We start from the raw sequence: 16,206 nt of genomic DNA, 5'->3' as shown, positions 1-16,206 counted from the left end.
GCAAATAAATTCATTAAAAATCCTACAATGTGATTTTCTGGATTTTTTTCCCTCATTTTGTCTGTAATAGTTGAAGTGTACCTATGATGAAAATTACAGGCCTCTCTCATCTTTTTAAGTGGGAGAACTTGCACAATTGGTGGCTGACTAAATACTTTTTTGCCCCACTGTATCATACCCCCAAAACATGCCAACCTCTCAGCATTTCAATAACAGGGGAGGTTAGCTTTTTGGGGGGGTATGACAATTTGTGTGTCTAACTTTCTCAGTCATCATTATTCATGATTTATTCAGGACAATCCGTAATCATGGTAGCATCCACATTAATGTAGAAGTGTTTGGAAATATATTATGTTCTTATTTACAATAAAAGTGACTCCAAAATGACACAGTACATGATTTACCATTAATTTCTATTGGGCACAAAATAATCTGAACCACAACCAAAACAAACAGCAAATGCATCCAACAAGTTTTCTACAGTCACAAGTTTAATGTAATCATTGCGTGCTAGGAATATGGGATTATTTCTCACCCGAACCGTTCACCCGATATGGATGAAAATACCCTCAAATTAAAGCTGACAGTCTGCACGTTAACCTCATAGTCATTGTATCATTCCAAGGTGCTGGAGTACAGAGCCAAAACAACTAAACGTGTCACTGTCCCAATATTTTTGGAGCTCACGGTATGTCCTCTTGCATTAAGGTAAGAGCTTGGGGCTTAGTTTATGAAGGCTATAGGCCTTCGCAGGTTGAGGAATTGACTTGTAAGGCTGTAGGTTTAACTGGTAATTCAGGCTTTTGGTGTCAGTATAGTCCATTGTAAAACCCTCACACCTTATCACTCCACTCTTTCCACATGTGGATTGGAAGTTTTTAATGTGCACACACATACACACATAGAGTTACACACACATGCACAGAGAGACGGACACAGAGACACACAAAAATACACACACATTCACTTTTACACATACTGCACTGCAGACATAAACACACGCACACACACTCATCAATACATACAGTGCCTTGCGAAAGTATTCGGCCCCCTTGAACTTTGGGACCTTTTGCCACATTTCAGGCTTCAAACATAAAGATATAAAACTGTATTTTTTGGTGAAGAATCAACAACAAGTGGGACACAATCATGAAGTGGAACGACATTTATTGGATATTTCAAACTTTTTTAACAAATCAAAAACTGAAAAATTGGGCGTGCAAAATTATTCAGCCCCCTTAAGTTAATAGTTTGTAGCGCCACCTTTTTCTGCGATTACAGCTGTAAGTCACTTGGGGTATGTCTCTATCAGTTTTGCACATCGAGAGACTGACATTTTTTCCCATTCCTCCTTGCAAAACAGCTCGAGCGCAGTGAGGTTGGATGGAGAGCATTTGTGAACAGCAGTTTTCAGTTCTTTCCACAGATTCTCGATTGGATTCAGGTCTGGACTTTGACTTGGCCATTCTAACACCTGGATATGTTCATTTTTGAACCATTCCATTGTAGATTTTGCTTTATGTTTTGGATCATTGTCTTGTTGGAAGACAAATCTCCGTCCCAGTCTCAGGTCTTTTGCAGACTCCATCAGGTTTTCTTCCAGAATGGTCCTGTATTTGGCTCCATCCATCTTCCCATCAATTTTAACCATCTTCCCTGTCCCTGCTGAAGAAAAGCAGGCCCAAACCATGATGCTGCCACCACCATGTTTGACAGTGGGGATGGTGTGTTCAGCTGTGTTGCTTTTACGCCAAATATAACGTTTTGCATTGTTGCCAAAAAGTTCAATTTTGGTTTCATCTGACCAGAGCACCTTCTTCCACATGTTTGGTGTGTCTCCCAGGTGGCTTGTGGCAAACTTTAAACAACACTTTTTATGGATATCTTTAAGAAATGGCTTTCTTCTTGCCACTCTTCCATAAAGGCCAGATTTGTGCAATATACGACTGACTGATTGTTGTCCTATGGACAGAGTCTCCCACCTCAGCTGTAGATCTCTGCAGTTCATCCAGAGTGATCATGGGCCTCTTGGCTGCATCTCTGATCAGTCTTCTCCTTGTATGAGCTGAAAGTTGAGGGACGGCCAGGTCTTGGTAGATTTGCAGTGGTCTGATACTCCTTCCATTTCAATATTATCACTTGCACAGTGCTCCTTGGGATGTTTAAAGCTTGGGAAATATTTTTGTATCCAAATCTGGCTTTAAACTTCTTCACAACAGTATCTCGGACCTGCCTGGTGTGCTCCTTGTTCTTCATGATGCTCTCTGCGCTTTTAACGGACATCTGAGACTATCACAGTGCAGGTGCATTTATACGGAGACTTGATTACACACAGGTGGATTGTATTTATCATCATTAGTCATTTAGGTCAACATTGGAACATTCAGAGATCCTCACTGAACTTCTGGAGAGAGTTTGCTGCACTGAAAGTAAAGGGGCTGAATAATTTTGCACGCCCAATTTTTCAGTTTTTGATTTGTTAAAATTTTTTGAAATATCCAATAAATGTCGTTCCACTTCATGATTGTGTCCCACTTGTTGTTGATTCTTCACAAAAAAATACAGTTTTATATCTTTATGTTTGAAGCCTGAAATGTGGCAAAAGGTCGCAAAGTTCAAGGGGGCCGAATACTTTCGCAAGGCACTGTATATGTAAGCAACATAACACACACACAGGATAAAAGCAATTGCTAGATTAATAATTAATACAATTGAAATGTAATGATATTGTGTTGTACTACCTTGTGTAGCCTATTGTTGCTGTTGACATTACATGAGCTAGGCCCTTAACTCTAATTGCTCCTGTAAATCGCTCTGGATAAGAGTGTCTGCTAAATGACTAAAATGTCAAATGTAAAAAGGCTAAAGTTATAGGCCGATGTTTACCCACTCCTAGTGGATTATACATTTTATTTATAAGGACACGGAAGACAAGAATAGCCCACTTCCAGTATCGTGCGAGACCACGCCTTTTATGTAATAAAAAGGCCTATTATACATTGTATATTCAGCGAAATTATTCCACGAAGCAAAATGTGTCTTTAAAATCCCCGTTTGAATGTGGTCGCATTTGACGATTAGCGCCTGCCTTTGCTCTGACGTCAACGAGATTGTCTGCGCTAGGTGAGTCTCGCGCACACTGCCTTCCCTTCCCCTCCTCTCTCCGTCGGTTATTGTGAAGAGATTGAAGGATGAGATCGCTCGCGCTCGCTGTCATCAGTGCCGCCCTATAGAGACCCCCAGCCCCGAGGCTCGAACACAACGACCCCACCCCCGCTCCAAGAGGGACGGAGAAAAAACCCTATTCTGACCCGGCTTTATTTGCCCTCAATCCGGGCCTCATGCTGTAGCAGACTGAACGAGCGAGAGAGAGAGACAAACATACATATTGAGTCGGCGAGGGACAGGGCGGAATAGAGGAGAAGGGATTGTTCATTCGACTCTAGACATGGGATGTACACTCAGCGCTGAGGAGCGCGCTGCTCTGGACAGGAGCAAAGCCATCGAAAAAAACCTGAAGGATGATGGAGTCACTGCCGCAAAGGAAGTGAAACTGCTACTGCTTGGTAAGACACCGTTTATAACGGGGGCTGCCCGTTCTGCACGGTTCGGTTGATGTTGATGTCGATTGCAGAGAGCCGGGCCGGGGCGGCAGGCGCTCTCCGTGGTCCTGATGTCATGTCCCCCTAAAGACAACCGACTCTCACTCTGCTCTCTATTCCCTTTAGGGGGAGGAGAATCGGGCAAAAGCACCATCGTCAAACAAATGAAGTAAGTGCTTTTTTTTTTTTTTTCTGAAACAGGCGTCTTTGACGAGGCCTGAGATTGCGCCTCCCCTGCCCATAGTGAGGCTGAGCCGCTAGCTCCGCCATGTTTCCTCAGAGGCCGTACCTTTGCCGGTGATTCGAGCACCTCCTGTAGACGGTAATCGGAGGCGGTGCTCACGGTCAGTAGCAGGCCGCAGGGGTGCTGTCCACTGACATGGTGCTGAAATTTACCCAGAGGTTTTTCATGCATCTATCGATAAAGAGGCATGGCGAATACATCGGTGTTTGTGACTGTGTGTGTGTGTTTTTGTGCAGACAATATGTGTGTATGTGTGTATTAGTGAGGTCACTACACTACAGCTCCATTAGCAAATATCTCTGGTTTAATCTTACTGGCTTTAAGTGCCTGATATCGCAGAGAGTACTTTGCCTATAAAGCGGATTTACTCAGAAAATATGGCATCTAAAACCACATGTAAACCTTTCCCCTTCTTGTCTAAACCACTCTCTCATCTAAATCACTGTTCTTTTTCTAAACCCTGTTACTAGATTTCTTCTTTAAAGAAGACCTCTGTATCCAGGGCCCAACCGGAAAAGCACATTATATAATATTTTCATGCACATAATTAAACACGGCTGTTGCTATGCAGACATCCTCTCAAAAATCCACAATTTAAAAAATGTTGGGTTCAGTGCATTCACTGTACCTCAGCACACACTCATCTGCCCCACACACACCCTGCTTTTTCCATCACACACACACTACTCCCTCTACTCCACTCTGTTTCCTTCCATTCTAGCACTCTCTCCATATTTAATTATCCTGGGGGTTCTCCCTAGCGGTACAGACAGTTACCCAAAAGCATCACTCGGGAGAGGCTTCTGTTGTGAACTACATATGTTACATTGGTTATATTATATAATGCCAGGATCGGAACAGGAAAAACTGATCCAAGACAGAGATAGCATTGGCTCTTTGTGTGTGTACACATGGGTGTGCATTTGTGTAGTTTTGTATGTATTGATAATGGTGTGTGTCTGGATGTGCTTACATATATGTTTATTTGCCAGAATTTCATTGACACGATAAACCCCATGAGATACCCTATCATGTTTTACAAAGGAGTGTAATAATAATAATAATAATAATAATAATAAATATCTCATTCAAAAATAAATCATAGGCATTATATGGAGTTGGTCCCCCCTTTGCTGTTATAACAGCCTCCACTTTTCTGGGAAGGCTTTCCACTAAATGTTGGAACATTGCTGCGGGGACTTGCTTCCATTCAGCCACAAGAGCATTAGTGAGGTTGGGCACTGATGTTGGGCAATTAGGCCTGGCTCGCATTCCAATTCATCCCAAAGGTGTTCGATGGGGTTTAGGTCAGGGCTCTGTGCAGGCCAGTCAAGTTCTTCCACACTGATCTCAACAAACCATTTATGTATGGACCTAGCTTTGTACACACTAAAACATGAAAATACCTTCCCCAAACTGTTGCCACAAAGTTGGAACCACAGAATTGTCTAGAATGTCATTGTATGCTGTAGCATTAATATTTCCCTTCACTGGTATTAAGGGGCCTAGCCCAAACCATGAAAAACATCCCCAGACCATTACTCTTCCTCCACCAAACTTTACCGTTGGCACTCTGCATTGGGGCAGGTAGCGTTATACTGGCATCCTCCAAACCTAGAGTTGTCCTTCAGACTACCAAATGGTGAAGAGTGATACATCTCTCCAGAGAATGCTTTTTCACTGCTCCAAAGTCCAATGGCGGTGAGCTTTACACCACTCCAGCCAACGCTTGGCATTGCACATGGTGATCTTAGGCTTGTGTACGGCTACTTGGCCATGAAAACCAATTTCATGTAGCTCCCATCAAACAGTTATTGGGCTGACGTTGCTTCCAGAGGCAGTTTGGTACTCAGTAGTGAGTGTTGCAACCAAGGACAGACGATTTTTACGCTTCACGTGCTTCAGCACGTTGAGGTTGTGTGGCCTACCACTTCGCTGCTGAGCCGTTGTTTCTCCTAGACCTTGCCACTTCACAATAACAGCACTTACAGTTGACCAGGGCAGCACTAGCAGGGCAGAGTAAATTTGACGCAACTGACTTGTTGGAAAGGTGTCATCCTATGACGCTGCCCCGTAGAAAGTCACTGAGCTCTTCATTACGGGCCAATCTATTGCCAATGTTTGTCTATGGAGATTGCATGGCTGTGTGTTCGATTTTATACACCTGTCAGCAATGAAATAGCTGAATCCACTAATTTTATGGGATGTCCACATACTTTTGGCCATGTAGTATAGCCGCGACCAGCAATGAACGGGGTTCTCAGACTGACAGAAAGGACACAAGATCAGAGTGGATTTACTTTGGTTTAAATACACAAATAAAAACAGATTCTTGATTTGTCAATAACTCAGCCATCTTTTGATTTTTTCTTAAACTAAGTTAAGGCAAGTACTATGGGCTACATTCCAAATTTGGTGTCATTTGGTCCTATGGTTCATAAGTAGAAGATGTTTGAAGTATTTTTAGTATATTTTAGAATTTTAGCCTATGTGCTAATATGCATCTACACATGGCCATATTTGAATTCATCAATGTTATTTTGTCAAACTCGTTAGGGACTATTGTGATGTGTCCAAAGACCGTATTTGGAGTGAATCTGACTTTTAGTCCATGAGAAGAATATTTTTTTGTGATTATTTTAAGCATTAGCATTACATTGTGAATTGTTAATTTTTTTAAAGATATCAATGCCAGACTTAACATGGTTCATCATGTTAATGTTTCAAACTTATAGGCCATTGTGAAGTGGATTTATCAATAACTCAGCCATTACTTAACCAATCCCTTAGGTTTTCTCAAACTAAGGAAACACAAATTTCCAAGATGGAGGAAAATCTATCCTGAAGGACCTTATGGGTCATTGTGGCAAATTTGTTCAGCTTGCGGAAAGACACCTACATGCAAATTTTCAAGTGTCTATGTCAAACGGGCGGCGGATATGAGAGTTTAAGTGAGACTGCTTATAACAGCGTCATCTATAGGCCAATCGGGGCCATTTTCTTTGACCAAGTTAATCATGGACTCTTGTTTCTTTGTGCCAAATTAGAAAAAAGGTGTGTGTGTGTGTTTGTGTTTGTATGTAGCAAGGTGAATTGATAATGGTATACAGCAATCTGTATTATTAAAAAACAACACCTTAATTATTAAATAGCAAGTATGTTTTAAGAGAACTTGATCATAGTGTACTAGTACAGACTAGAAAAGTGGTACACACACATTAAGAAAGGCACATACTGAGGAAGGCTATGCATCTTAAACATCTGTGAAAATAAAAAAAAATCTAAGAGAAGGTCATTGAAAATGTTTAATACATTTTTTTTTATTTCCTCTTTATTTAACCAGGTAGGCTAGTTGAGAACAAGTTCTCATTTACAACTGCGACCTGGCCAAGATAAAGCAAAGCAGTGCAACACAAACAACAACACAGAGTTACACATGGAATAAACAAGCATGCAGTCAATAACACAATAGAAAAAAAAGCAGTCTATATAAAATGTGTGCAAATGGCGTGAGGAGGTAAGGCAATAAATAGGCCATAGTAGCGGAGTAATTACAATTTAGCAAATTAACACTGGAGTGATAGATGAGCAGATGGTGATGTGTGAGTAGACATACTGTTGTGCAAAAGAGCAGAAAAGTAAATAAAAACAATATGGGGATGAGGTAGGTAGATTGGGTGGGCTATTTACAGATGGGCTATGTACAGCTGCAGCGATCGGTTAGCTGCTCAGATAGTTTAAAGTTAGTGAGGGAAATATAAGTCTCCAGCTTCAGCTGTTTTTGCAAATCGTTCCAGTCATTGGCAGCAGAGAACTGGAAGGAAAGGCGGCCAAAGGAGGTGTTGGCTTTGGGGATGACCAGTGAGATATAACTGCTGGAGCGCGTGCTATGGGTGGGTGTTGTTATCATGACCAGTGAGCTGAGATAAGGCGGAGCTTTACCTAGCATAGACTTATAGATGACCTGGAGCCAGTGGGTCTGGCGACAAATACAGTGGGGAAAAAAAAGTATTTAGTCAGCCACCAATTGTGCAAGTTCTCCCACTTAAAAAGATGAGAGAGGCCTGTAATTTTCATCATAGGTACACTTCAACTATGACAGACAAAATGAGAAAAAAAATGGACTCAAATGGACTCAAATCCTGCAGTGCCAGACGTGTCCCCCTGCTTAAGTCAGTACATGTCCAGGCCCGTCTGAAGTTTGCTAGAGAGCATTTGGATGATCCAGAAGAAGATTGGGAGAATGTCATATGGTCAGATGAAACCAAATTAGAACTTTTTGGTAAAAACTCAACTCGTCGTGTTTGGAGGACAAAGAATGCTGAGTTGCATCAAAGAACACCATACCTACTGTGAAGCATGGAGGTGGAAACATCATGCTTTGGGGCTGTTTTTCTGCAAAGGGACCATGACGACTGATCCGTGTAAAGGAAAGAATGAATGGGGCCATGTATCGTGAGATTTTGAGTGAAAACCTCCTTCCATCAGCAAGGGCATTGAAGATGAAACGTGGCTGGGTCTTTCAGCATGACAATGATCCCAAACACACCGCCCGGGCAACGAAGGAGTGGCTTCGTAAGAAGCATTTCAGGGTCCTGGAGTGGCCTAGCCAGTCTCCAGATCTCAACCCCATAGAAAATCTTTGGAGGGAGTTGAAAGTCCGTGTTGCCCAGCAACAGCCCCAAAACATCACTGCTCTAGAGGAGATCTGCATGGAGGAATGGGCCAAAATACCAGCAACAGTGTGTGAAAACCTTGTGAAGACTTACAGAAAACGTTTGACCTCTGTCATTGCCAACAAAGGGTATATAACAAAGTATTGAGATAAACTTTTGTTATTGACCAAATACTTATTTTCCACCATCATTTGCAAATAAATTAATAAAAAATCCTACAATGTGATTTTCTGGATTTTTTTCCTCATTTTGTCTGTCATAGTTGAAGTGTACCTATGATGAAAATTACAGGCCTCTCTCATCTTTTTAAGTGGGAGAACTTGCACAATTGGTGGCTGACTAAATACTTTTTTGCCCCACTGTGTGTAGCGAGGGCCAGCCGACTAGAGCATACAGGTCGCAGTGGTGGGTGGAATAAGGGGCTTTGGTGACAAAACGGATGGCACTGTGATAGACTACATCCAGTTTGCTGAGTAGAGTATTGGAAGTTATTACCGAAGTCGAGGATCGGTAGGATAGTCAGTTTTACGAGGGTATGTTTCGCGACGTGAGTGAATGAGGCTTTGTTGCGAAATAGGAAGCCGATTCTAGATTTAATTTTGGATTGGAGATTTTTAATATGAGTCTGGAAGGAGAGTTTACAGTCTAGCCAGACACCTAGGTATTTGTAGTTGTCCACATATTCTAAGTCAGAAACCTCCAGAGTAGTGATGCTAGTCGGGCGGATGCGGGCAGACAACGGTTGAAGAGCATGCATTTGGTTTTACTAGCGTTTAAGAGCAATTGGAGGCCACGGAAGGAGTGTTGTATGGCATTGAAGCTCGTTTAGAGGTTAGTTAACACAGTGTCCAAAGAAGGGCCAGATCTATACAGAATGGTGTCGTCTGCATAGAGGTGGATCTGGGAATCACCTGCAGCAAGAGCGACATCATTGATGTATACAGAGAAAAGAATCGGCCCGAGAATTGAACCCTGTAGTACCCCCATAGAGACTGCCAGAGGACCGGACAACAGGCCCTCCGATTTGACAGACTGAACTCTGTCTGAGAAGTCGTTTTAAAAATGTGTTACATAATGTGTGAACCAGATCTTCATACCTATGGATTATGCACCTTTTGAAGTCAATGGTATACTTATTTATTTAACTAGGCAAGTCAGTTAAGAACAAATTCTTATTTTCAATGATGGCCTAGGAACAGTGGGTTATCTGCCTTGTTCAGGGGCAGAATGACAGATTTTTATCTGTCATTCTAGGCTACCTGCCGCCCCAACTGCTGAAGTGTATTCCAGACTAGGCTAGTGTAATGGATTTATAATCTGATCCTCAATATCAGAACGTTTCACGTCAATGTTGTTGAGTGGTTTAAATGTACAGACCACCTTTGTCATTACAAATGTGAAACCTAAAGTGGCTATATTGGCTGCAGTTGATGCTGCTTAGGTGTGAGTGAGTGTTTGTGTGTGAAAGAGAGAAGAAAAGAGAAGGTGGGTGGCAGCCATTGATGTGCTGCATGTATTTGGGTGTGTGCAAAGGAGCAGGCACTGCTTGACGCTCAGAGACAACCCTGTTCTTGGTCACATGCACGCGCGTACAGATGCACATACACTAAAGCGTCTGCTGAAATGTGGGTTCACTGAAGTGTGAATGTTTGTGTGTGTGCGCTCATGCATGCACACTTAGCCTACGTACGTGTGTGTGTGTGTGTGCTATTTTGTATGTGTTCTGATGTGTGTGTGTGTATGCAGGATTATCCATGAAGATGGCTTTTCTGGGGATGATGTGAAGCAGTATAAGCCTGTGGTCTACAGCAACACCATCCAGAGTTTGGCTGCCGTCCTCCGAGCTATGGACTCTCTGGGCATCGAGTACGCCGACAAGGACAGAAAGGTGGGTACATGCACCCTGCACAGAGTAGGATTCATCCATAGTGTACAACCAATGGCCCTTTCAAAACCTTACTTCAAGGTGCACTGCAAAGCAGACCTTAATGTTTCCAGTGGGGTATGGTGGTAGACATCCAGGAATTCAGCTATTCAGTCTTCACCTCATATGTGTCTTAATAAATCTATGCATGTGTTTTTGTTTGTGTATGTGTGTGTGCGTGCGTGCGTGCGTGCGTGTGTGTGTGTGTGTGGTGATGCATAGTCATATCTTTTGTACATAATATCTTATGTATGTGTGTGTCCAGGCGGATGCTAAGCTGGTGTGTGATGTGGTCACTCGTATGGAGGACACAGAGCCCTACTCAGCAGAGCTGCTGACAGCTATGAAGCGTCTGTGGGCCGATGCCGGGACCCAGGAGTGTTTCAACAGGGCCAGGGAGTACCAGCTCAATGACTCCGCTGCCTAGTGAGTAAACACTAAGGGACCAAGCATATCGGAATGCATGAAACTTTAAATTAAGCATAATTCATGCATTGAATCAATGGAAGATTTGTGAGAAAGTTCCAGTTACCTAACATATTGGAATTTGAGTTCATTAGCTGCCTGTTCTTGAACAGTAACACAGTGCAAAGGTTAGTCTATGAAGTGACTGCGTTGGTTAGTCTTTACAGTGCAAAGGTTAGTCTTCGCACTGTATTTTTGTAGCTCTACACTCTTAGAAAAAAGGGTTCCAAAAGGGCTCTTCCTCTTTCTGCATAGGAGAACCCTTTTTGGTTCTAGATACAACCTTTTTGGTTCCAGATAGAACCCTTTTGGGTTCAATGTAGAGCCCTCTGTGGAAAGGATTCTACTTGAAACCAAAAGGGTTTTACCTGCAACCAAAAAGGGTTCTTTAAAGGGTTTTCCTATGAGGACAGCCGAAGAACCCATTTAGGTTCTAGATGGCACCTTTTTTTCTAAGAGTGTATTACTGAAGCTCTACCTCCCCTCCCCTCCCCTCCCCTCCTTCGCTTCCCCCTCCTCCCTCCTGTTTCCATTTCCCCTCTCCTTCCTTCTTTCTCTCATTAGCTACCTGGACAGTTTAGACCGTATTGGTGCTGCTGACTACCAGCCCACCGAGCAGGACATCCTGAGAACCCGAGTCAAGACCACTGGGATCGTGGAGACCCATTTCACCTTCAAAAACCTGCACTTTAGGTTAGACACACCACACACACATAGGTTTACACATACAGTTCCTCTCCCAGTCCAGTATATTTGTTTGTAGCATATTTGTGGTGTATGTTATGACACGTTCATAACTCTTATGTTTCTTTCAGGCTGTTTGATGTTGGAGGTCAGAGGTCAGAGAGAAAGAAGTGGATCCACTGCTTTGAGGATGTGACGGCCATTATCTTCTGTGTGGCGTTAAGTGGCTATGATCAGGTTCTGCATGAGGATGAAACCACTGTAAGTACTTCACACACACTTCGTACTACTCACAAACACACCACACATATTCTCAAACATGCATCTCATCTGTCTTATTTGGTATTTTCTGCAGAATCGCATGCACGAGTCCCTCATGCTCTTCGACTCTATCTGTAACAACAAGTTCTTCATCGACACCTCCATCATCCTCTTCCTCAACAAGAAGGATCTGTTCGAGGAGAAGATTAAGAAGTCACCACTGAGTATCTGTTTCCCTGAATATACAGGTAAGACTTCCCTACAGTCCGCATATACACAAAGTTAGACAGACACACATGCAGAACAGATGGTCGTAAGTCTCTCTCACTCTCTGGCGCTGTATCTCTCTTCCTCTCCTACTCTTCTTTCTCCTCTCTCTCGCCCTCACCCACCTTTCCTCCCAATCCCCCCATAGGTGCTAACACTTATGATGATGCTACCGCATACATTCAGGTGCAATTTGAGAGTAAGAGCCGTTCGCCCAACAAGGAGATCTACTGTCACCTGACCTGTGCCACTGACACAGGAAACATCCAGGTAGTGTTTGACGCAGTCACTGACATCATCATCGCCAACAACCTGAGGGGGTGTGGCTTATACTGAGGCCTAGCCCTGCACAGAGGTTGCATTGGAGGGTGTGAGGTGGTTAATAATAATAATAATTTTGATGATATTAAAAGGCATAATTATGTAAATCTACACGTCCTAAGGGACCCAAAGAGCTGCCGCCAGACACCACGACGGATTCTTTGCCATGTTCTGTTCCTCTATTCCTTTTTTTAATTTCAGAATTCCACCACCCCTCTTTTGTTTATTTGTTATCAACATGTGTTTCCTATTGAATGTCCTTCATGTTTTGTTGATTGTGTGAACAACTGTAAGATGTAAATCAGAAAAGGGGAGGTCCAAGGAGTATATTCTGTTTTCGTGCCATGTTTCGCAACAAATTAGATAGAAATGTTATGCATAGAGCGGAGAAGGTCCTCTTTTCCTTGTGATAGAGATTTGTGTCAGTTCTATACATTACATCTCTATCTGCAACATCCAGAACATTGAGCCACAATGAATGTACCCCTTGGTGCTCCGTTTGCAGAGGTGATGTTGTGCTCTAGGTGATGATGTAATAGAGGTGGTACTGGTGGCTGGGGTTCTGTACAGCGTTGGATAGAACCCCCCTCTCTGTTGGACTCACACAGGGCTGCTCTACATGAGCTCCTTCTGCTCTGTTTTATTCCTATCTCTTTTAAACATCCAGAAGGGGGGGGGGGGGGCAGTTCTGTTTGTGTGGCAGGCTCTGCCATTGGCCTCCTGCAGTGTGATGAAATGCCTGTCAGCCAATGATATATCTGTGTCGGGAAAGTGTGATATCAGTGCCAACCTTCTGAGCATGACAGATAGGGGAATAGAATTAGAGATCATTGATCACTTTCACACTATCTTTACAATATAATGCAATTGAAGGGACACAAACGCTTTATTATCATCAAATTATCTGTGGATTTTATTTCAACCTCATGCCCTCCTACCTCCTAGAATCCCGTGCCACATATTTATTTCCTGTCCTGTCAGACCGGTGGAACACCACTTCCTGTCTCAGTCTCAGAGGGTCTAGAGCTGCTCTGATGGACCGTCTCAAATGTCACCTCCCATGTAGTGTACTACTTCTTCAAAAGTAGTTCTTCAAAAGTAGTACATAAAGTAGTACATAAAGTAGTACATAATATGGGGAATAGGCTATCATTTTAGACTTGCACACTCAAGTCCACTGGTCAGTGATGTATCATATGGTTGTCTCCTGGTCTCCTCTCACTTATCACTTATCACTGAGATGAAAGGACTGGATAGGTTTCCACCGTGTTGTTTTCACTCACTAGTCCTTACAGATTTGTAGTTTTAGGAGAGGACAGCCACAGACCACTGACCAGTCTCTCTGCTTGTTCAAAAGGGTCTTCCTAGGTGCTCTTTATGTAATAAAACATGAATATGTGAATGCTCAATTATTTGGAAGTTGAGGTAATTTGTAGATTAGATAAGCCACACAGTGCTTAGCTCAGGATGACCCTTGTGAGCAAATATGCTGAATTCCAAATCCATCCATACTACCCCCTCTAGGAATTCCTGTAGATTTGAAAGGATTTGATTGGTTTAACCTTTTCATGTCCATAACAGAAATGCATAATATTCTACAGTACACATGTTCTCTGAGTTTATTGATGGACAAATCGGCCAAAGCGTTTAAACAATACCTAAAGAAATCCACACACACACACCCTTAGAGTGCATGCAGTATAAGCCCATCAAATGCAAGTCAATAGAGACTGGAGAGTGAGTGATTTTACAGCATTGTCCCTCTTTCTCAGATCTTAAACATGTTCACATCTTAATCATTTTTGCTATATAGATTGTCTGGACCAATATATAAATATACAAACAATATCTAAAGAATTCCACACCCTCTCTATCGCACAAGCAAATTCATTTTATGAGATTTTCTATCTGATTCTCAGAACATGTTCAAATTGTAATAATTGTTTCGACCAATATATATAAAAACAATATCTAAAGAAATCCACATACACTCCTAGAGTATATTATACAGCATAAGCAAATCCAATGTAAGTCAATGGCGAGTGAGGCCTGCTACAGCATTTGCCCTCTTTCTCTCTCTCTTTCTCTCCCTCTCTCACAAGCACACGCGTGTGTATACACACCACAGACATCAATGCACACCAGTTGTAAAATGTTTCTCTCTGCAGTCTCCATTGGATTTGGAAATACTGCATGTACTCTAGAGGTGTCTGTGTGAGAGAGGGGATGGATTTCTTTCAATATTGTTTTCATATTTATATTGGTCTGGACAATCTATATACCAAAAGTGATTAAGATCTGATAATTTGAACATGTATTCACATGACATGATTCATGTAATGTGTAAAATACAATAACCCCATGTGTCGAAAGACTAAATATAGTATGACACAGAAACGGCTGTAGTTCACAAATGAGTTGAATCATCAATTTGGCATATTTGGGCTTAAACAGGTCACAGAACAATACTTTATGCTTTTAAACTATATCATTCTGAATTGTATTTCAAAATACATATGCTGAAGTCATTTTAATGATTTTTATTGTCTCAAAATACCAACTTTGGAGGTATGATAGATAATGCCAATCTTAAAACGTCAATTTGGCATGTCTAGGCACTTGTACTAACTATGTTATCACCAAATGTAATGCATTTACACCAAAGAGAATTTGTTCAGTGCCACATTTGTTAATATGGACATGAATGGGTTAGGTAATATGGTAATTGCGTCACCTTCTCTTCTGATAGAGTGGGTGGTATTTTTGCCACATTGCTTGTATACATATATATATAAATATAAACACACACACACAATCGATTTTAGATCTACAGACATGTCCAAGCGGCAGGGGCTGGGGTAGAGTTGGAATTCAGCAGCAGTCTCTCAGTGGGGAGTTTGGGTTAACCCTAACCCCTGACCTCTTAACCCTGAGCAGGCCACAGTCAAACTCCGGCTGTCACGTTCTCTATTTTCACAGAGGAAAAGTACTGCTCTCCACTCATTCACCTGTGCACCTGAAGATGCATCCTATCCCTCTATACTCCCTCTATCACGTGTCGTTCCTCATTTCTCTCAATCCCCCTTTCCATTTTCACCTTAAACACCGTACTGTATATATATGATTATACCAGATTTCTTTTTTTTACTGTGAATGCTTTTGTTCTGCACCCCTTCTCCGTAGATTATTGGTTGCTCTCTCATGTGGAATGTTTGTGCTGAGCCAATCGAATGTTGTGTTTACATTAAAGCCACACTTTTCCTAACTATTCCCACGGCCATATTGAGTATCTTTTTCATGTCTGTCTTTCTCCCAGTGCTTTGTTTGAAATCAACCCCCAAGCTCTTCTCATATTCTCATTGATCTGAAATGATCGGATGGGTGCAATATGGTAATAGCTCCATTGACTCTTATGGTTGGATCGGTGGACTTTCCTCCATGCTGCCTACATGTCTAATCCTCTCAGATCTACCAGAAGTGTCCAGGGGTAGATTTCAGACTGAAAACAGGTCTTATATGCCTCATGAGAGCATAAGGCCTAGATTCAATCAGATCTGCATTATAGCGCCATTGACATTTAAAGATAATTTCCGATTGAGCCGATGAATGCAGCATTTACCGTGAATGCGGTCTCCACGAAAACATTGCCTTTAAAGGGTGCATGGCCAAAAAGGGCAGATCGCATTGAATCTAGCCCTAAGACTTCTACATAGCCATCTACATATGTATGGAACATCATGTCAGGAAATATTTGAAAGTAGC

General features: G+C 42.2%; 1 protein-coding gene across 1 annotated transcript; it reads left to right on the top strand.

Annotated features, from left to right (window-relative positions):
- The first annotated feature begins 3,003 nt into the window (after positions 1-3,003).
- On the top strand, positions 3,004-15,712 carry gnao1b (guanine nucleotide binding protein (G protein), alpha activating activity polypeptide O, b). Its single transcript, XM_021586266.3, has 8 exons — positions 3,004-3,566; positions 3,729-3,771; positions 10,269-10,410; positions 10,712-10,872; positions 11,476-11,604; positions 11,727-11,856; positions 11,951-12,104; positions 12,272-15,712. The coding sequence occupies exons 1-8, from the start codon at positions 3,449-3,451 to the stop codon at positions 12,457-12,459; spliced, it is 1,065 nt and encodes a 354-aa protein (XP_021441941.1). The 5' UTR covers positions 3,004-3,448; the 3' UTR covers positions 12,460-15,712.
- The last annotated feature ends 494 nt before the right edge of the window (positions 15,713-16,206 follow it).

Source organism: Oncorhynchus mykiss, chromosome 26, assembly GCF_057628025.1.
Source record: "Oncorhynchus mykiss isolate SJ-2025 chromosome 26, ASM5762802v1, whole genome shotgun sequence".
NCBI lineage: Eukaryota > Metazoa > Chordata > Actinopteri > Salmoniformes > Salmonidae > Oncorhynchus > Oncorhynchus mykiss.
The sequence above is the reverse complement of the archived record's forward strand: the minus strand, read 5'-3'. Positions and strand labels throughout refer to the sequence as shown.